Source organism: Gymnodraco acuticeps, unplaced genomic scaffold (assembly GCF_902827175.1).
Source record: "Gymnodraco acuticeps unplaced genomic scaffold, fGymAcu1.1, whole genome shotgun sequence".
Taxonomy (NCBI): Eukaryota; Metazoa; Chordata; class Actinopteri; order Perciformes; family Bathydraconidae; genus Gymnodraco; species Gymnodraco acuticeps.
In genome coordinates this window covers 280,074-303,402 of record NW_022992191.1, presented here as the reverse complement: position 1 = coordinate 303,402, position 23,329 = coordinate 280,074, and the positions used below count along the sequence as shown (strand labels likewise).

Genomic DNA, 23,329 nt, shown 5'->3' with positions numbered 1-23,329 from the left:
TGCCCTCTAGGTCTTCCTCTCTGTGCCCACATGGTTTCAATCCACAATCAGATTATGGGAAAAGAGGGATAAAGCCATTTGAGTGACAGACAAGTTAAAATGATTAAGATTAGAGTTGAAAAAGTCCCAGAAAGTGAAGAAACAGCGACAGAGGGAGGATTAAAAAAGTGAGAGTCAATGAAGAGGGCATCGGGGTCATCGTGCCAAAAAGCACGCCTCCCTAACCCTCATCAGATGTTGTCCAGACTGAAGCCCCACTTTGCTTATTAATCTTTTTTAATGGTTTAATTAATAGCAGAGCGCAGACTCAGCAGCTCGAAGGAAGGAAGGACACAGCGAGGTGCTGCGACCGCAACTGAGAAAGGCTTCCTCCGTCTGTCTCTCGCTCGTATAGGAATGTCTCGTGGGAGAGGAGTTGGCTATTTTGTTGTGGATATATCCTCGTAATATACTGCTGACATTTACCCACCGTGAGCTGAGCGAATACTTGGCAGGCTGAGCCTTGTTCGTCAGTTCTGGTTTGGTTAAGTGGTGCGAAATAGCCTAACATATGTTTTTGAACACTCCATTTATTGAAGGTTTTACTCTCTAATAACTCACAAGGCTCTTTTGAAGCAGCAGTGGCTCCAAAAGCAATTAGATTTGTGGCGAGAGTAACCAAGAAACATACAAGCAAACCCGACAAACTCTCGCTGTTTTCAGAAGAATCCAGCGCCTGTTGCTTTAACCTCAACAGACTTGGCTGAACAGAAAGGTGTTTGGTGAATTATGGGTACTCCGTCTGCGTCAGGGCTCTTGAGTGGCACCACACACATACACACACACACACATACACACACACACACACACACACACACACACACACACACACACACACACACACACACACACACACACACACACACTGCCAGTGTGGGACGCTGCATTGAGGCTCGATGGTGGGGGTGTGACTTCAGGTGGTCTCGTTGTCTAGACTTAAAGTTTGGAGACGTTTTTATTCTTGTTGGATTTGTTTCCTTACGTTTAACAGCCTTTGACACATCTGACGGCAATATAAGCGAACCTTCGGCCTCTAAGAGGATTATTATTATCATTGGCTTCGTTGGAAACACTCTCCAAATCCCCACAGTGCTCAGCGCTGTTGTTTATGAATCTGTCGACAGCCAAGTGAAACAGCCTCTTCCACAAAACACGATAGGAATCCCAGCAGATAGAAAACTGAGGATGAACCCTGTGTGGTTTACTCTGACAGGCCAAGCAGGACATCTCCGTCTCCAATTCAAATTCCAATCTCAAGCCCTCGATATCTGCATCGACGAGGATCACCGGAGGAATGGGGAAGTGGATAGGGAGAGAAGGGGAGCATGCTTTCCTCCTGTCACACATTGTGTCTAATCAGCCTCTTCTGTAGCCTGAGAGGCTGACAGCAGGTCTGGACTGTGTCAGCGTGGTGTCAGCAGCACAGGCTTTGTTCTGGGGGGGGGGGGCAGGTGAGAAGTCAGGAAAAAGATTTGCAGAAAGTTTTGCAGGCTGATTTAGACATAGGTTGTTTGTGGGTTACCGCAAGACTACGCTATCTCTCTGACTCTCGCATCGTATATATCCGGTCAAATCTACGTTTCTCTGTCCGTATCTTTCATAATCTTTTTAGTCGTAACTCAGTCCAAGTCATGGCGTTAAAAGTGAGGGCCAAATACTTTTTCGGTTTCCAAGAATTAAATGTTATGCTCATTTTGTCAATCATTGTTTATTTTCTCTGTGACAGCGAGGGTTAAAGCAAAGTGTGTGACACTAAAATATTCACAATACTTAGTTTTTTTGATGGATGTCCTTGATAGGGATTCGAGGAAACGCTTGAAATGATCAAGATATGAGCTGTTGACTGGGAATGTGAGAGTGTAACAGGACACATCCTCCTTTGAGTTGATACTGGAAGAGTATTTAGTGGAGTAAAAGCCTCTTGCTCCTAAGAGACGCGTGTCGGCAGTGAGCTTTAACTCGACCCCGAACACATAATACATCCGTTTTCTGTTTGTCACAAGGCACTGGCTGCAGCGTCTCTGTAAATATTTGCGGTCTCAATGTGAATGACCGGGAGGGGAAACCTCGCGGTGGATATAAATTAGATGAAGGAATTAAAATGACAGAAAGAGAGGTGGAATTTGTCAAGTGAAAGTGTTGCAATGGGAGGAATGTTGCAATCCTTATTTCTTTTCTTCCACTCGCCTCACCCCCACGTACTACGGAGGTCTCCAGCGTAAATATTTTGTGTCTGCGGTTATCACCATCCCTGTAGCTCTTCTCGCGTTGCACTGTCACGCTAACACCTGCTTACGCACAAGTATACACTACTCGGGGATCAACACATGTTTGCGGCATTCTTTGCGTGCAGACACCTCTGACCCATTAAAATGCACCACATTCAGGGACCTGACACACACCAGATGCCGGGCAACGCTGCAGAGCAAAGCCTGTTCGTATCACCTGAGAGAGAGCAGACACTACACACTGTAGTCAGAAGAGATCACTTTTAACTCACAGGTTCATTTGCCTACACTAAATTAATCTGTGGCGCATTAGATTAAATCTGTGTTGAGTAAAACATTGACAACACCAAAAATAAATCTAGTAGCTTTTATATTAAGACTTCTTACCCTTTGTAAACATAGAAGTGGATTAACGTTTCATTTATTCGGGCATGAGTAATTGCACCAAGTTAAATCTGTTTTAAATGTTGCTTTGGTTCTCGTTAGGATTATAGTGACCATGTGGAAAACAATGAAATGAAGGTTTTGCTACCAGTGTTGAAAGTCTCTTCCGGCGGTGCTGCGGGACGAAAGGCCAAATGAGCCACTGAAAGGGTTTACTGCCTACAGTAGGAACACGTTTGTCATGGCACGCTGCCAATTCAATGTTGATGTTTTCTGGAAAAAATGTGGCCTGATGATGGCACAAGAGGCGCCTCAGGAGGTCAAACACTTTGAGATAAAACATCTGGGCACTATGAATATTTACAGCGCATTTCATGGACTCTAGCCGGGAGTTTTCAAGATACCTTGTTATTTCCCAGAAGGTCATTAACACCACTGCCAGCAGACTTGACACTGTCCTTCTGTTTGCTCAGTCGTCGTAATTTGCACTTTTTTTAGAAGTAAATATATTTCTACCAGAGCAGTGGATTTGGCCAACTCGTCCGACATGTTACATAAACCTGCGTATACAGATTTTTTATTTCCTCCAACTGCACACGTCTGAATCCCCACAGCATCAATAACCTCAGCAGACTGTACAGAGGGCCCGAGTCCATCCAAGTCCTTGTTTCTAAACGCTTCGGTTGCTCAACATGACTTTTGGCTCAGTTGTGGTGCAGTTATGAGGCAGGGGGCAAATGCTGAGGAGGGTTAAGTACCACAACTACCCGGACCCCATTAATTGCCTAAAGTGATTGCATGTAAGTTTGTGTTTTCCTTTGGTGAGCAGGGGGTGGGATGGAGGGAGGGAGATTCCTCACCCTGGAGCCATGCGTCTTTAGTGGGGAATGGAGAGCTTTCAGTCACTGGGCCAAGATCACACTGGCTCAGTGCCAGACATAGAGAAGGGGGGGAACTACCACCAATAAGCTCAGTCATAATGATTATTTATCTGGAAGTGATTTACAACTCTTAATTTATCATGAGAGATTCTGAAATATTATGTTAGAAGAAGTCTGACACTTAGAACATCCAACTGATTTCAGACGAAGGAAATGGGTTTAGAAAATGTACGTTTGAACTATAAAGTGTATCCTGTTGCTTGTAAAAAATAAAAAAAAGTAACTGAGGTGGCATTGCAATACAAATAAATAACAAATAACGCCAAGGCTCATTCATGACAGCATTCAATGCAATGTTGAATAACATACGTTTGAATTACTGACATTTCCAGTGTGCCTGCTGTGAATTCAACCTCAGGTTAAAGTGGGAGATAAAGATTAAAATGATTAGCTATCACTTTGGTAACAGAGAAATATCCAAAAGTCATGGTAAAAAGCTATGAAAATAAAGCCCAAGTTGTTCTTTTAACAAGCGAAATATAGGATTGGAGAGAAATGTAGCAACACGAGGGTTAGCAGAACATTTGGCAGTTGACCAAAATGCCTGGAAATACGTATTTCCCCTGGTTTTTAAAGAGCCCAGTGCCTAGCTGCCCTCAGGTGTTGTCCGATAGTCTTTCATGTCACTTGCTGTTTGAAGTTTGAGTTTTAGAGCTGTATACATCAGTGTTGAAATCCATTTCATCCCCTCCTTCAACACCACATGTTTCAGCCCCGCTCCACCCTCCCTCCGCTCATTAAACGACACATATAGGTCTGTAAAAAGCCTTAATTGATGACTACTGCTGCCGTGTTTGTAGGTCAGGGATGTTGTAAAGCAGACACGACTTGTGTTAGGCTGCTCTGTGCGTGTGTGTGATTAAAAAAGGAAAATGAGACAGAGATGAAGGAGCCAGGAGGAAGGGGAGCTGTAAATTGGGCCTAATAGCACCCTCCTCTGCAGGAGAGCATGAAAAACATTGAGCCGTGAAACAGCCATAGGTGTGAAGCACTACCTCACTGTGTCATTAATACTCCATCTTTCTTTCCATCGCCGCGCCAATGTGTCTTTTATTTTCCACCTGCGTTATTCTAGTAGTCCTCATAACCCCTCCAGGTACTCCCCCTCTTCTCTCCATATATCAGAGCCTCTCTGTAGCTACTGTACCGTGTCAGCAGGTGCTTTCAACCTAACGATGGTTTACAGAGCAGGAACACCTCTTGTTGAATCCGCTGTGATCTCATTCCTAGCTCGAGGACAAAACTCTCAGCGTCATTATACTCAACAAGCAGTCGTTGATTTCTTTGACGCTTATTACATCTTTAGGACGTTTTTTCTAATACGAAATGATTAATTTAACAGCAAATTGTATTTAAAATGATAAAGTGATGGTTTTGTTTGGTTTATTAATGCATCAGTTATCAAATGATTGTTGATGTTCAGTCTCTACTACTGTTTTTTACACAAATGACTAGTTAGCTATATTCATTATTTTTCGTGGAATTATGATATGTCCATCCATCCATCCATCCATCCATCCATCTTCTCCCGCTTATCCGTGGTCGGGTCGCGGGGGTAGCAGTTCCAGCAGAGAGCCCCAAACTTTCTTTTCCCTGGCGACATCAACCAGCTCTGACTGGGGGTCCCAAGGCGCTCCCAGGCCAGCGAAGAGATATAATCCCTCCACCTGGTCCTAGGTCTACCCCTTGGTCTCTTCCCAGCTGGACGTGCCTGGAACACCTCCCTAGGGAGGCGCCCAGGTGGCATCCTAACTAGGTGCCCGAACCACCTCAACTGGCTCCTTTCGACGCAAAGGAGGAGCGGCTCAACTCCGAGTCCCTCCCGGATGACCGAACTTCTCACCTTATCCCTAAGGGAGACACCAGCCACCCTGCGGAGAAAACCCATCTCAGCCGCTTGTATCCGCGATCTCGTTCTTTCGGTCATGACCCATCCTTCATGACCATAGGTGAGGGTAGGAACGAAAATGGCCCGGTAGACAGAGAGCTTTGCCTTCTGGCTCAGCTCCCTTTTCGTCACAACGGTGCGGTAAAGCGACTGCAGTACCGCTCCCGCTGCTCCGATTCTCCGGCCCATCTCACGCTCCATTGTTCCCTCACTCGAGAACAAGACCCCGAGATACTTGAACTCCTTCATTTGGGGTAAGGACTCATTCCCTACTTGGAGTGGACAGTCCATCGGTTTCCTGCTGAGAACCATGGCCTCAGATTTGGAGGTGCTGATCCTCATCCCAGCCGCTTCACACTCGGTTGCGAACCGATCCAGTGAGTGCTGAAGGTCGCAGACCGATGAAGCCATTAGAACCACATCATCTGCAAAAAGCAGTGGTGCAATCCTTAGTCCACCGATATGTCTGATAGTTAATTGATGCACTTATTGTATCTTCAAAAAGAAGTCAGGATGTAAAACAATCACACAACAGCAAATGTCATTAGCAATAGCTCACATAATGGATATCTTAAATAAACATCACATTTTTTGGTTTGTTTTGTATTTTGTGGATGTTTTGGGGTTATTTGGTACTTGTCATGTCACCAGTGTTGATGTTATGGGATTCAACACTTGCTCAGATTTGACAAAACACTCAGAAATCTGCGTCTAATGACTAGACAGCACTAGCTGACATCCTCGTGGATTCATCTTCTTATTACAGACACATGCATTTCCTAACATTCGGTCTATATGCTGTAAAATGTATTATCTCTTCGATTTACACACGGCATCTATTGCTCGTCTGTCCGTCCTGGGAGAGGGATCCCTCCTCTGTTGCTCTCCCTGAGGTTTCTCCCATTTTTCCCTTTAAACTGTGGGTTTTCTCCGGAAGTGTTTCCTTGTACGATGTGAGGGTCTAAGGACGGAGGGTCTAAGGACAGAGGGTGTCGTTTTTCTCATACTGATATTCTGAACAATCTGTGCTGTTGTATTTGCTGTAAAGTGTCTCTACTGTAGGCTATTTTTTATTATATGTACAGCACTTTGGCTCGACCAAAAATCGTTTATAAATGTGCTATATAAATAAAACTTGATTTGATTTGATAAACGGAATAATATTCACAAATATATATATTAGGGGTTTAGAACTAGAATAATGACTTGAGGCTCTGCTTAACGGCATCATGTGCAACGCTGTATAAAGTATTCACAAACAACAGCTAATTAGTCTCTTATGAACTCACACTGAAGCCAGGAATGATAATGTTGTTTTTCTTCTTAACACTTTTTAAATCATTATCTTGTGCGCCTCGACTTCACAGTGTTGACAAAGAGCACATTGTTAGGAGGCAAAAAACAACAACCGACTTCAATGCCGTGACTTTAGGCACTTAAAACATTTGAACTTCTTAATGCTTCCATTTCTCTCTCGTACATAATTTAAACTGACAAATGAGCCCGTGGGAATTTAAGGTGGACTGACTTCCTCCTCATTTGGCTTCGGGCTTCTCTCCAGTGGGTTTTTCAAGGCCTTTGCCCTTTCTTCAAATCTTACATGTTTGTCCCTCTCGGTGACCCCTATCCGTCTCTCACCGACCCTCTTCAGTGCTCCCTCCTACTTCCTTTCACTTTCTGATCTTCCTGAATCCCTCCAGTTTCTGGGAGGTGATGAAGAAGGACACACTCTACGTCACAGGCTCAAAGGTCACAGGCTATAAGGATGGAGGAAGTCAGCATCTGCCAGCTTTCTGGAAGAAGAGCATCTGTCTCTATTCCATTGCATCTCGCTATCTGACCCACCAATGTGTGTGTGTGTGTGTGTGTGTGTGTGTGTGTGTGTGTGTGTGGTGTGTGTGTGTGTGTGTGTGTGTGTGTGTGTGTGTGTGTGTGTGTGTGTGTGTGTGTGTGTGTGTGTGTGTGTGTGTGTGTGTGGTGTGTGTGTGTGTGTGTGTGTGTGTGTGTGTGTGTGTGTGTGTGTGTGTGTGTGTGTGTGTGTGTGTGTGTGTGTGTGTGTTGTACGTCTGATAACACATCCTTTACGCTTGGAATTTGGTGATGCGGTGATGTGACACAAACGGAAATGAAAACAGGCTTTTTCCTTTAAACATGTTAGCGTTGACGTTCCGAGTGTTATGCTGCGTTGTCCTGAGTGCACTCAGATCATACTCTTTTATCACAGCACACTGAAATCTGTAATCACGCACACCAGACTGAGGACCAACCTGTGTTTGTACAGTTGTTGATCCCAGTGTTCCCGGAGTCTGTAATAAGCGCGCAGGACACTCTCCTTTTCCTTGGGAATCCATAAGAGGTATCTAGCAATTGCGGTGAGGTCATTCTCCCTCTGGGAATAGGATGGAATAATAAGCAGGAAAACGGCGACTGAACTACCTCAGTTTCCTTCTCCAAAGAATGCATCCCAGCGCAGGAGTTTGACATTCTTGGGATCCGGGGGTCCGTGGAGGTCCGTTTCCCCCCAGATGGAGGCTGTGTAGGTGGGCAGCTGTGCAAGAGCCCCTCCCCCCTTTCACTCCACAATCCAGCTGGAGAGCAGACCGGACTTCAATGCGACTGTCGATGTGATTTAGAGCATCCTTCCTGACATGTCACGGAGATGGGATTCCCAAACGTTATTTTGGCTACAGGTGACCCATGTATTGAGGTCGGAAAACTCCAGCGACTCTAGTCGTTGCAGGCAAAGACACGAGATACTAAACCAGGTGACAGCTGTCTGTAGGCCGACTCTCTCAGAGGATTTCAAGTCTGAGACCTTCTGCTAAAAGCTTCCTGCTTCATGATGAACAGCTGAAATAGTCTTTTTATTAGAACTGGAATGGTTTCAGTGTTATGCTAAAGGTGCTTTAGCGAGGAGGGATTTTCTTATTAACAGAACATAATGTTTGGCCCTCATTTTTCCAGTTCGCATTGGTGCTACACACACGGTAGCTTCTTGGTAGAACAGGACCTCACAGATTCATCTTGAGGTCATGAGTCCTGAAACATGGGGAACTGCCATATGGAGCAATGATATTGTGAATGGTGGACAGATGTGGGAGCTTCTTTGTTATGGTGGCTTGTCACTTAGGCCACCAACAGTCTACTGAATGTGGGGGTCCACATGAACTATAGTCTGCTGGCTCCGACTTGACGTATGAAATGACTGACCTGAAATTAAACTGTATACTGAGGACCAGTTTCTTCACGTCTCTGCCAGCCCTTTGCATGAACATATGTCGTTTTCTGTGCACCAGACTATACATTTTAATTGTCCATTTTAAATAGTCTATTATTGCACCTCAAACACGCATGGGAAGTCTCAAAGTTTCCTCGCATGTGAACATTGTTTTTTTACCCTGAGGCTAAACTTAACAACATTTGTGTGAGAGCCTTTGACCACAAGTGTCCAGGCCTGTGTCCAGATTTAGCAGCCCATTTGTAATATTGCTGCACTTCCTTTGCACTCTATTGTTTGGCTTTGAAGACTGACAGAATTGGGTCACGGCGTCTCAAATATTAAAAGGAAAAACTGAGGATTTTTTTACTTTTACAATCTGCTTTGCACATAATGCCCATCATTTACGCTACTTGTGTCAGTTATCTTTCATCTAAATGTTGTCTATTTTATTTAGTATAGAAACAAAAGAGGGTTTCCTGCAGTAGATTTATATTGGATGAAGTCATCGACTTTTTGGTCATATGCTTCGGCTTATCAAGTTATTCTTTGATCACATTTTATCCCATCTAAACCAGAAATCGTTTGAAGACTATATTTTGGTTTGGCACAGAGAAGATAATATATATATCACCAAAGTAGAGTATTAAAAAAAAGTATTGTTATTTGGAATTTGTGTAATACTTTTTTGCAATATTGTTTTCTCTATCTAAGATGCAGAGTCATCAGTGTTTACTTTTCACTGTTCATTGTCAAAAGCTCAAAATAAAAAAAGTCAGTGATATTTTAAGGTTTTTGTTTGTACTTTAAGTTAACGTTTTTTTAGTTAATTCTCCCGTTATAACACCAAGTGGCTTATGTTTAAGTTAACATGTGGGAAGCAGGGTGTGTTTGAAAAGCGTATGGATCATCCTGGGAGTTTGCAAGCATGTGTTTGCTGGTTTTGTTGAACTATATTGTTAGAATATGTCCCTTTCAGATAAAAAAACCCTCTCTCTGTTTGTCGTTGTGGCGGAGGGGGCAGATGTTCTCGCTCTCCCTCTGGAGCTCCTTTCATCGTTTCCTCCCAGTCTGTTTTTAGGCCTGGCTAATCGAACACAGCCTCCCCCCAGAGACTCAGAGATTCTCATGTGATAGTAACTTTGGCTCCCGGACCAGACGTGACTGCCAGTTGAAATGACTTACTTCGTATTAGGAGAAAGGACTTTAACAGATGAACTAGCCTGCGATCGGTTTTGTGGTTCTGTCTTGGTTTTTGAGTCCTTATTTAATCATAAGAATATATTCGCATATTTATTATGTTGGAAATGTTGTGACAGCTTACATAGTTGACACTTTAATGAGTTCAAGTCCTTGGATTCAAAATAAAGTTTGGAATTATTGCTGTCTGGGTAATATTTTTAAGGTTTACATGTTTTGGAGTACTTCTGCATTATGTAAAAGACGTTGTGTAGAAAGTAGAAGAAAGTCACCAACATTTAGGTCTAAAAATGATTTGTGTGATATAGTCATCATAGTCTGTTTCAGGCTAGTAGCTATAGGCTAGCCGCTACTAGCATACCATGGATGTATTATGAAGTCAGTTGCTTTTTTACAGATAAAGACACAGATATGCCTCATTGGAAAATCATTAATGGATTAAAAAAAAAATCAGTTTATCTAATCTCCCATCTTTTCTTAAAGAGTTAGGTTCAGTTTACTCGCACATTTCCAAAACGGCATTTTCAAAACATTAGAAAAATATGAAAGCCAGTGATGTTATGATAAACCATTTACCTACATTATTAGTCACAGTCTCTCAAATATTGCTTTAACTTTTAAATAAATAGCTTAATGATCACCGAGGCTGGCTCTTTCCTCTCCTAACCTCATCACACACAGTAGTTCCCTTTGACCGGCTGCTTCTCCATATGTTACCAAGCAGCCCAGACACAGCAGGCTCTTTCTGTTTTACGGTCATCTGGCCCGCTGACAGTCCACTTCCTCTCCAAATGAAAGGTGCAGTGCAGCAGCAGAGTTGACTCCACAGCCATAGGCAGTATATCCATGGACCAGACTGCTGCGGGCTCCAAACACCATTAGTTCCAGTTTGGGGTCTGAAGTTTGGCTCCACGGAGCAATGATACATTTGAAAGGAAATCCCCACGGGTTTGTCCGCGTTCACCTTCCAGTTTTTACGTTTTATTTTATATCGATGGCTGTTCCTTCCTTTCTCATTTAATCCCTTCCTGTCCATCCTTCGTTCCAATCGTTATAGCCAGAAGGCTCTTTCTGAACTCTGTGTGTGACCAGTTGTCTGTCTGTGTACATTTCAACCTGCCAGGATTTGAAATGTTATATATTTCCAATACAGTATTTCCACTGTTGCGCTGCGGGTGAGTTACGATTCACATTAAAAATAACTAGGCTTCCTGTAAAACTGGAGCAGAGCGGACACTTTTAGCTGCCCTTCAGGCGTCTTATGTGACATCCCTCCTCCGAGTTAAAGGGCACAGGATGGAGTAGTTGCGTCAGATGGATTTGTTATCACACACACACACACACGCACAGGTATACATGTGTTTCTGTGTGTGTTTGATGTGGGTTACTGGGTACGTTTTAGTGCCAGTAGCGAGACCCTGCTTTACAGTTTGTTAACATCTCCTGGCTGACCTGTTGTTGAGGAAGGGGGGAGGGGCTGGCATTAGCTCAGCAGTGGAAACTCACACCTGGCCTCTGGCTTTGCGGCGACTAAATGACTTGTTAAGACTATTAGTATTACTGTGGATTCTCTGTTGCACCTACTGCACAGACAGGCTTGTAATTCAGCAGTTTACTTCGGCCTGGACTGTAAAGTGTTGAACTGATGCCAAAAAAGACACTGATATAATGTGAAACGTTCACTTTTTATGTCCTGAAATAGCATTAAAGATATCCCATGTGGATAGAAGTTGTATTCATATTTTAAAATGTTATTGTGTCAGTGCTTAAATGAAGTGTGTGGGTTGAGAAAGTTTATGATTTTTCTCATTTAAATAGCACAACACCCAATGAAACAGTCTAAAGCAGCCTGTTTTGATTTGGAAACTGCGCTACTAAATACTGTCGGTTTGTTTTTCCAATGATCACTAACAACATTTGGATTTGCTTGAATACGGTATGATGTAATGCCGTTACGGGCTGCAATCTGTTCACAAATGAATTTTGTAATACTATTTGATACGTGTAATTCTGTCAGTCTACGGTTTAACAGTAATTAGTTCAGTAAACCAATGTAGTCCAATTATAAAGTAGACAGCAAGACCAAGTCATGATGTCACTTCCTGTCTAGCCTCTGTTCTACTAGCTTCTGTGACTCAATGCATTTAAGCAGAAGATTGTTCCTGAAGATAACTTTCTATGTTTGACTTCAGTAGCAGAACTGGTGTTTATTGAGCTAAAATGTCAGTGATTATTCAACACTTGATCACGTTTGAACATTAAATGCATTTGTTGGCTCGTGGAAACCACAACGGGCATTCCTAATTACCGTCTGACATCCACATGAACGTGAGTCAACTGTACGGCGTGGTGTAAAAGCAGTCGGGGTGAATCAGATGTAAAATAATGACTGCAATCTTCAAGGATGGCTGTCATTTGTTTGTTTGAAAAGCGTAAACACCACAGAAGAAAGTCGTTGTGGAGAAACTGATAAAGCTTTTCCCTGCAGGAATAATCGCTGTGAATTATGGGAAGTACCAGCACCACAAATTGCTTGCGTGAAAACACCCGTGTAATGGCTGATAAGGCCCGTTGGCCCTGGCAATATCTTATTAGAAATAATCATAATCTGAGTTTTGGAGCTAATTCAAAGTAGCTGAGATCACAGGATATCAGAATTAGACGCTATTTACGTCACTGAATCTATTAAAGTAAATCACTTATCAAAAGGTTTAATCAGTTAATCCGTCATTTATAAGGAATCCCATGTGAAAGTAACCTTTAAACCCCCGATAAGACCATGTGACGGATTCAATCCTTCATTTTCACTCCTGCACCGCGAGTGAGATGAAGTTGATGGATGGAGAATGAAAGAATGTTGGAGGACCTTCTTTTGACCTCCGCTGCTTCATCTTTACAGCATGCCCTCCAACGGGACTCAGGTGATGCTAATAGGAAACACACTCTATTATGTCTGTGTGTGTGTGTGTGTGTGTGCAGGTGATCAAAAGGGTTTCCTAACGTAGCCCATGTGTGCCTACAGAGCTTGAGAGATGCTCATAAAGCTTTCTTTGATTGTTGTATCATAGTAAATCGTCTACAGAGCAACATGACCATTTCCCTGCCTGGACTAATTAAGATGCTGAAATGAATTTGTCTTTTTGACCTAGCCAGTGAGATCATTCTGTAATTCTCACCACATTTTCCACCACTACACGTCCAGACATAAATTCGATCAAAGTCTCCTAATAAATCTGTAAAGCTGTTTTCATTGTTTTTCAAATGTTAGTCAGAATGCTTTGTTAGCTCTTCTTGCTTTAACATTTGGTCATTTTGCTGCAGCTTTTATACAAAGCAACTCACATACACGTCCGTACGTTAGACATGCCTACATGAGCAAATTGGGGTCGGGTGTTTTGCCAAAGGACATTTTGATAGATTATTGCAGGGGCTTGGGATCTGACCCTCCGATTGGTAGCCCCTGAATGCCCCTCTTGCAAATGTTCATTTATAGCTAACATCCAATGTTTACATCCGGATTGGTTCCTAACCATTTCTCGTTCTCCTCTCCTCCCTCCAGCATGTCCACCAGGCACCTATAAACCAGAGGGCACCCCAGGGGGCCTGAGCAGCTGCCTCTCGTGCCCCGACTCGCAGCAGACCTCCAGGCCCGGCAGCACCTCCCTCAGCGACTGCGTCTGCAAGCCGGGCTATCAGCCAATCGGCATGACCTGCCAGGGTGAGAGGAACTCAAAGTCAAAGTCAACTTTATTGTCAATCTTTCAGTTTGTGTGTACAGACAGAGAGATCCAAATACCGTTTCGCACAATCCCGAATACAAAAACATGTATGGAAATATGTATATATATACAATCAGTTAACATATGCACACACTAAGACCTAAATAAACCTAAATTCAATATCGTAACTGATCTGTTTAGTGCACTATCAGATATATTTCATTTAGCCTCATGGTTCTTTTGAAACCCTATATAAAGAGTTTTGGGGGAAAAGCACATTGATTCAAATGTATACATTTCCTGAGAGGGGATTTGTATATTTCTTTTAATTAAATGGCATGCAATAATAATTCAAAAGAAACAGATAGGCATCACATTACTTCCTATTATTTATTACACTTGAACACGTGTTGTTCAGTGGAGTAGATTTGATCTTATTAGACCATTTAAAGATGCCTTTTCTCCAGAAAAGAGTTGAAATACGTGCGTCATTAGGGAGAAGAAATGTGATATTGTTAAACAACTCCGTTTCCTCCAAGACATTTCCCTACGGTCACTTATTTAGTAGAACTTTCCTCAGTTATCTACGCTCAAGGGAAGCCAATCTGTGATTTCAAGAAGTCAAAGTAAACAGAGAAATTATTCATCATATCTTCAGACAATATTCCAATGAGTAATATAAAAAAGAAACGTCTTCCAAGTGCATACTAGACTCTTCCTCTCACCCAAAATGTCAATCAAAAAAGTCAATCCAGGCAACAGACTGTGCAATCGTACAGTCATGTTTTTAATGATGAACGTTTTAACATGTGAACATACTTGCTTTTTTAAGACAGAAATGTGGGATCCTTTTGGCCAATAAGCATAGAGAAAGAATGTAGTGATACATGAAGATGAACCAACTGGAACAGAAACACATTATTCCACAGAAGTATGCGGTCAGTATCAGTGTTTTGTAATATCAATCTGCTTCCAGTAATTTTATTGGCCCCCCCAATTCCTTGAAGAGTGAGCCAGTGATTTCCACACAGCACAACGATCATCATTAATCATCAGCTTCACGGACTCATTGTGCTTTCTCTCCGTCCCTCTGTGTAGATTTGGGAGGTGATGTTTGACACCGTGTAATCCCTTTCACGCTTAGTTAGCCTTTTTGTCAGGAACATTAACTCTCCACTGTGTCAGCAATTCCCACCAGCAAGTGTGTCTGTTTGTTTTTATACTTCTTCTTGTCTTATCTTCAATATTCGTCTTTCTTGTCTTACCTTTTCCTCTCCCAGTGGTGTACTGTCCGGCGCTGTCTCCTCCAGAAAATGGCTTCTTCATCCAGAATGTGTGCAACAACCACTTCGATGCGGCCTGCGGGGTGCGCTGCCAGCCGGAGTTTGACCTCCAGGGGACCGGCATCAGACTGTGCCAGGCGGACGGCTCCTGGTCAGGGACCCCCCCCAGCTGCAGAGGTGAGGAGGAGGAAACACCTGATGCATGGTGATGAGATAACAATCGTCACAGGTGGAGGAGTTCTTGGATTTCTGGTTTCTTTTCTCCACGTGTGGTGTCTTTCTTTCAACCTATGAGGTCTCTCTGATGTCATCACAAGCTGCCACTGAAAAATGGGAGTTAAATCATTTAAGAGATATTCACACGGCCTGTTATTAGTTTCCAATAGCTCTCTGACAATTCATTAAATTAGTGTTTAATCTACCAAATATTAGCTATTAACAGATTATTGTCTCACTGTATAAAATCACAGAAAATATCAAAATAAATCACAATTTCTGAAAGTTGTTTGTTGGTCCAAGACACAGACATATTTAATCTGTTATAATGTAAATATCTATTTTATATATATCAATATTCAATCCAAGAAGCATGAACCAGAGATGTTTTGGTGTTTTTTGCTTGGAAAATAGTTTAAAAAAAGATAAACTGATTAATAAAATCGTGACCTTGTGTTTCTGATGTGTTTTTCTTGCAGTTTAAATGCAAGGTCATCAGAATCAGGTTTATTGCCAAGCAGGTTTATGAAGAAAATAAGCTGTAAGAGAAGGAATTAAAAGATCACAAAAAGTGAATGGCTGTGAACATTTTGATAGAGCAGAATGCTATCCTCTGTTCCAGCTGCAATTATAGCCAAATATCTCCAAAATGTATAAATGACTCAAATTGCATGTGATTATATAGTGTTGAAAACTATGTATTTTCTTGCGTAATGCATACAGTATCATATATACAACATGATGCTCTTGGCCTTCGCAGTAAATACACAAAATAAATGCTTCCTCAACACCACACGTCTCGTATGATTTCGGATTAACGTGCAAAGTCCATCTACGCCCTGAGAACCTGCCCCTGCCTTGTGATGTCTGCAAATATTCATAAACATTTATATAGCATTACATGGAGAAATCTAGATGAAGCATATGAGCTGTACTGACTCGTTCCAAGTGAGCAGGAGTCTGTGGCGCAACGTTCTTATTCCGTGAATTGAGATCATATGTGTTTAGACTGAGCAAGGTATCAACACTTACTGGGAGACTTCTGCTCTGCCAGGCCAGATGTTGAGAGGAAAAGGTACAGTAAGGAGGGTTCAGTCAGAAAGGGGAAAAGAGAGTTCATGTAGCAAAGCTAATTCCTCCTACTTTGTAATAAAACCCATTATGGTGTAGGTAAGAAAGGATATAAGGAAAGGACAGACGGAAGGTTTTACACCAGGAAACAAGAGTGCTTAAGAGTTCAAGAAAGGAAAAAAGGGAGTTGGAGAGTTCAAGAGATGAATGAGGAAAATTGCAGTATTAACAGAACGACGGCAAAATCGTGACTCATAGAAATACCAAGACACTGAATATTCAAGGGTGTGTGTGGAAGATTTATAGTGGTGACTTTTGGGTATATATTTTTCTGAGTGTGTGTGCATATGTCTGCTTGTATGTGTTACACCGAGTCTCGTCTTCGCCACAAACTGTTGGACCTCCCAGCTAGTAGAGCCCTGAGGGAGGGGGTCTCCTCTGAACCGCCTGTCTGTCTATGGCTGGTGATGAGAAATAACACACTACGCACCCTTTCTCTAGACCTCAACATAACTCAGAACAGGCACACACGAGGGCTTTTTCTGTTATTTCATAGGGACTTCTGGGTGAAATGATAGGTCCCAGGTTGTAGACGATGATGATAATTGTGCTGTACATTCCTGCAGCTGATTTACTGCCTTCTCATCCTCTCGTGATTTACAGTATATACAGTACCTGTGTTTAGAAGCTACACCTCATATTTATCCTGACAAGCGTTTGCAGGTTATATACAGTATGATTTGTTTGTTTTAGTAGTCTTAAGGAAGTGACATATTTAACATTGGTTAAAAACAAACTGTTAATTTAACAACATGTGTTATCCCCATTTAGTGCTTTTGGATAACTTGCCTCACCTTCTATAATTTTAAAACAAACTCTTATTGTAATCTTTTTATTTTGAAAATAAATAGGTTCTATTTCTCCGTATAGAAGAGCAAATACTTCTGTAATCAATAAAAGGAGGTTCAAAACTGTTTAAAAACAAATTAACATGATTTGAATCTAGTAAGATATCAATCAATCAAAGTTTATTGATATAACCCAATATCACACATTTTACATTTGTCTCAGGGGGCTTTACAGTTTATACAGAATATGAATATGACCCTCACATCGGACAAGGAAAAACTCACAAAAACAACAGTCAAAACTGTAAAATAACAATACACGTTTCTTTCCCGGGATGATACTCTTATATGAATTGTTTCTCCCTGCAGTGCGCTCCTGCCCGGCCCTCGCGCGGCCCCAGCACGGCTCCCTGAGGTGCACCGATGGCGGCTCCTCGCGCAGGGCGGAGTGTCAGCTGGGCTGTGAGCGGGGCTACCGTCTGGAGGGCGAGGCCAGACTCACCTGCCAGGCCAACTCCCAGTGGAGCGGACCCCAACCTCGGTGTGTGGGTAAGCCTTCATCCCCCCACACCTCTGCAGTATAACACCCAGATATATGTGTTGTTTACGTTGTCTTCTCCACCTTAAACACATGTCTGTCTGACATTTGCCAACGTAAAATAAATTCGAAATGTGGTCATTTATGTGTTTGTATATTTGTCTTTGTACAAATGCTCTATTGGATTCCAAAACAAAGGAGTCTTTCATGATTCATTGTAAGACTAAAATAAAACATTAAGAAGAAACCACAGCCGTTTGTAGAAGAGTAAAGTAGTAAAGTCACACATACTGTGTTTGTGCTTCCAATCATTTTGTTATCTTAGTTTATTGTTTTAGTAAGACATTCTTTAATATCTCATTTATACCAGATGATTTAAATATGCATAAAACATGTTGTAATTTTGGCAAGAATACTGATAAAAGTTTAACGCGAAACACTGGTTCACAGTTCAACCCCAGTTCTGTTCACTTTGCTTATATCCTCGCTAAGGGAATAAAACACACCCATACTTTAATTGTTATCATTTGTCATCCAAAGTCTGGCTCCCTCATCTTTAGAGATACATTAGATTATAGTTTTTATTTGTTTATATCATTTGCATTATATGATGAATCGTGTAGCACTGCGTTTACTCGAACACACGCAAGATATCTACAGCAGTACATCTTTTTAATAAAGCTGTAAACTCATATTATCTTCAGCTTCTGCTGCTGAAAAAACAGATGATTTACCAAATAAGTGACTTTAAAATAACACAGGATATGGGTATTTCCATGTACTACAAAAACACGGTTTTACACACACATGTAAACACACATGAGAACATACAATCACACACACAGTGGTTAAATGGATCTACAGAGCCACACTACATCCCCAGGGAAAGATACATCTGCTTTCTCATAGTGCAACTCCAATCACTGCTTATACACATGAACACAAACTTACCCACACACTTCACAACTGATAGTTAAGTTAAAATAGTTGCCCACACATGCCCCAGGTCAGGCACAACAACACACAAAAAAGCGAGTGTGAGAGTGTTTAGCCACAAACCTCCGGCCACCATACTGACTCACTTCCAACAAACCAGCTAGCTGCTCTATTTCAAAACTCAGAAAATCTCTGTTTATCGATAACGACCATCTCTCTACCATAATCTATTTGAGTCACGGTTTGCTTCTCATTACCTCTTTGATGCAGCTAAATGTTTTTGTTTGCGCTGTCGTGTAAAGGCAACCAGCTGCCCTGAGAGATATTTTGTTCATCTGATTGAAATCTCCCATGTTGAATCTCCCTCTCAGTGAGTTTCCCCTTCATAGCTCCTACAGCTAGCGCCAATGAAACAGGAGAATCGGATCTATCCATCATCAAGTGAAAGCCACACTGGCCAGCATCACAAAAATGCACAATAAGCCTCCAGTAGGAGTCCTGTGGTTTGTTCTATCTTTGGTTCACTTCCGACCAAATGTTTGTTGTTTTGATGCCAGTTTTTGATAGACAGCCCCTGAAAATAACTTTATTGTTGGCATTTATATTGGAGCCAGCTGAAAGTAAGATTTTAATCACATGCGGGTAGGAACACAGGAAACACGGTTGTGATCCTGGAAGAGGTTTTGTTTGCATGTTCTGTTCTCTCTTTCTTGGGAAGTATCTTTTAATACTCGATATATTTGATACACTGATTATGGTAATCCACCAAAAATGCCATTTCAGCTCCGTTCTGAAAACTTTTAAAAAAAACATTGATGACGTGGAATCCAGTTTTTCTTTCTCTCAGGGACAAAACAAATTCCATCATCTCTTGGTGTCTCCCCCTCTCTCCCCAGAGGTGCGTTGCCCCCTCATCGCGACCCTAAAGAACGTCCTGGTGTCGCCGCCCGCCTGCGGGAAGAGGATGGTGTTGCCCGGCTTCGCCTGCCTGCTCACCTGTCGTCCGGGTTACAGTCTCCAGGGGAACAGGAAGGCGGTGTGCATGAGCTCCGGGAACTGGACCGCTAACGTCCATAAAGCCGTCTGTACAGGTAACTGTGTGTGTGTGTGTGTGTGTGTGTGTGTGTGTGTGTGTGTGTGTGTGTGTGTGTGTGTGTGTGTGTGTGTGTGTGTGTGTGTGTGTGTGTGTGTGTGTGTGTGTGTGTGTGTGTGTGTGTGTGTGTGTGTGTGTGTGTGTGTGTGTGTGTGTGTGTGTGTGTGTGTGTGTGTGTGTTTTAACCAGCGGTGTGAAATAAGTTGGGGTCAAAGGTCAAGACCTGGGTAGGCAGAGGCTGGATAATGGAGTTTAGGCTAGGCTGTTCTCACCAATTGGTCTCGTTTAATAAGGATAGGGTAGATTAAAAGTAATAGTTCAACATTTTGGGATATTTGCTAATAGGTGATTAGTGTTGGGAAAATACTGCATGTGCTCTTTCAAGGATACAGAAGTGCACGTGATAACAGGTCCAAGTATATGACAGGATTTTCTCAATCTTGTGACTGTGAAACACCCTCTCTTGTGAAGGACACTGTTCAGGAACTAGTTGTACCATTGCTGTATGTCATGACTACTTCCATTCTTGCAAGAATAACAAATACATGTATCCTGATATTGAAACTCAAGCCAGTGTAGAGTGAGATTTTTCTAACAATTAGCTTAGCAGAAAGACTGTGAATCACTCTAAATGTACGGAGAAATGCTTAGTAGTGATGGCCTTATTAGGTTCCCCTCCTTATATGATTGCTAGTTCATTATATCTAACTGACACTAATTATACACTGTTAGAATGACTTGAAGGCAGAAAGAGAGGGCTTGTTAAAAGAGCAAAATGAAAGATACAGAATATGTGGAGGAAGATAATAAAAGAAAACAGCAGGAAACTTGGACGGAGAAATCTTTCCATTTTCCACCCATTCTCTGCATTTTCCTCTGCTTCGTGAATGGAGAGACTGGGGATAACCCCGCTTTGAAGCGAGCCTCACGTAACTAACACAAACCATACCCTGTCCGAGCTCTCGTGTCTCCACCTCTCCACCGGCCTTGAGATCATTATAATGGACTGCAGCCCTCCAGATGCTTTGCAGGTGGAACAGGTGGTGCGCCTCTGCCTGCCTCCACTCGAAATGTCCTCAATCACCTCATTTCCTCGAGGAGAAAGTCTGCTAATGAAGGACCTGCTGTCGTTAAGGAGGGGAAGAGGTGTCATAAAGATGAGAACGGATGGAGAGTTAGGGCGGGAGAGAGGGGAGGATGAGTCATCGGTAGGTGTTTCATAATGGGGTGGCAGAGAAGAGATGAGTTGTTCTGATCCTCTCAGGCACAAAGGAGCTGAAGGAAGGCCATGGGAAGGGAGATATTAAAAGAAAAATGCACATGAGATAGAAGAAAGTTGGAGTGCTAGAATATAAGCGACACACTTCGAGAATGCTCTTTGTAAACTCCTGGCTCCTTTCTCCTCTCACTTCATGATGATGACACCCTGAGTGAAATATTCCTCCCTTGTTATGAACATGAATGGAGCCGATCGCAGCTAAGTGTGTTAGTGTTTAGCAGAGACGGATGCCTAAGTGGATGGGTCATCAGGGCCAGATGGAAGCAGCTCTCTTACCAAACGCTACAGGCGTCACCACTGCCAACCCAAGGAAGACTCCACTCACTTCACTTGAACTGCATTCACAACATGCTGTATGCAACCCAAGGGTCACGATGGCTGGTTGGTTACCTCGAGCCAAACCGGTGGAGACTATCGGGGCCTTTTTCTCACAATCAATGCTACAACATAGAGAACGACCCATCCACCGAGGCCCCTACTGAAGAAAAGAGGGGTCATGTGCCTAGCAGTAGCTTAAGAAGATTACAAGTTTGAATAACTTAAAAGATGATAGGCAGAAAATAGCACAGGCAACTATTAACAACACTAAAGAGGGTGTGACACAATCTGATTTTCATTCATACAGTAAAAGTTGCTCAGATTTTCCTTAAAAACCTAAGGACAAGTTATTGCCTTTAACCTCTTTTTGCTTTTTAGGCCCAGAGCTATTGAACATGTTGGTTGGAGCACGTTTTACCTATAGGTTTATGTCAAAGCGTCCCTTGAACAGCAACTTAATTGCCATTTATAGATTCTTATTGGTGTATTTTCCCAAAACAAAGTGTGAGTTTGAAAGACTCATACTTTAATGTATTCAAGAGGGAACTTCCTTTGCCGTCAGCCCAAGTGTTTTGACAATGACGTAAAGCATGTGTCTCATCATTTCACTCAGGTCTCCATTAACCTCTGCTCTTTGCCATTGTGGCTGATGTTGAGCTAATGGATGCAGAGAGATAAGGGACGGTTACAACCACCAGCAGTATTAATGTAAAATCAGAGGTTGGAACAATGACAGCGGTGCACTCTCCCTCTGATTCAGCAAAGACCAGGAATGAGTGTTTGAAGTCTTGTAATTAAAGAGCTCAGATGACATCACACAATTACTTCCTCAGTGATAACGAGCACCAGGTTGCGGTCAGTGTGTACAGGGTGTGATGAGGTCAACATCTGCAATATTTTAATCTCACTGTATTGAATTTAATTCCCCTAAATCAGATCAAGCATTTGTCGTGTCCAGTCCCTCATCCCATTCTCTCCTTCCTCTAAAATGTGTATTTTTTCCCCCCGTGTCTCTTCAGATACTGAGCCACCAGCGATCCAGTGCCCCGAGAACATTGTCGCAGGGACGGATGAGCGGCGCGGCACCGCCATCGTTAAGTGGGACATCCCGACTGCTACCGACAACTCTAAAGAAGAGGTAGGATTTAGAAGCATTTCTTTAATTTTGTACCTGTTAGGCACGGAGTACATTTCTTTAGTTTGCTTAAACTAGACGGGAATAACTAACACCAGTGTGATTTTGGTGAGATTACGACCTCTGAGTTAACTCACTGTTTTGAGTCCGTTTTCTATATCTCTGACTCCCTCTCCCTCCTTCAGGTGGTGGTGCAGGTGAAGCCGGTGTACACCCCTCCTCAGCTGCTCCCCATTGGAAGGGAAACCATCACCTACATTGGGACCGACCGCTCGGGGAACCAGGCCAACTGCTCCTTCACCGCCACTGTCATCGGTGAGTTTCTCCCCAAGCAATACATGGCATCAGAATAACTTAAAAGATGCTATACTCCCATGAAAAGTCCACACACACTGTCTTTAAAGTCATCAAAACATCTCATCTGAATCGAGGCGTCTCCACAATAACCGTGATATCAGCGTTTTGGCGCTCTATCGACTGTTTTTGTCTCCCTGCTGGCTTAGGTACACACAGCTGAGCTTCTTTGTAAATGATATGTTTCAGATGGCTGATAAAACATGTATTTTGTCCGTGGCCCTTCTGACAAATTCTAATTTAAGAGTTCAAGCACAAGTCAAATGAAGGTTGTTCATCTCGTTAACTACAAATTATACTTTAAACGCACACATTTCTTAACCGTCACAATTTTAACAAATCAGAAATGGGCAAAAACGACTGTATTTCAGAAGACTAGAGTGTATGTTAGCCAACAGGGTGTTAATAGCTAAATGGTGAGTAGAACATAACAGGACTGTGTCACATGTAAGAGCAAGAAAAAACGTCTTAAAGCACTTCAATCAGCTGCTGTGTGAATATCTGTTTACATATTTTACTTTTAACATAAAATCACACAAATGAAGCTGAAAACGTTGTGAAGTTCAAACCAGTTTCAGCTTTTTTCTGGAATTAATTGAAAAACTGTGATTTAATTCACATACAGCAGCAAGGGAGTCCATG

At 42.4% G+C, this 23,329-nt stretch overlaps 1 protein-coding gene across 1 annotated transcript in view; it reads left to right on the top strand.

The window, feature by feature from the left end:
• Window positions 1-23,329, top strand: part of svep1 (sushi, von Willebrand factor type A, EGF and pentraxin domain containing 1) — a 61,323-nt gene that overhangs the window by 10,747 nt on the left and 27,247 nt on the right. Inside the window, 6 exon segments of the mRNA XM_034205250.1 lie at window positions 13,457-13,615; window positions 14,897-15,076; window positions 17,404-17,583; window positions 19,405-19,599; window positions 22,218-22,336; window positions 22,519-22,648. Of these exon segments, the coding sequence (XP_034061141.1) occupies window positions 13,457-13,615; window positions 14,897-15,076; window positions 17,404-17,583; window positions 19,405-19,599; window positions 22,218-22,336; window positions 22,519-22,648 (963 nt within the window).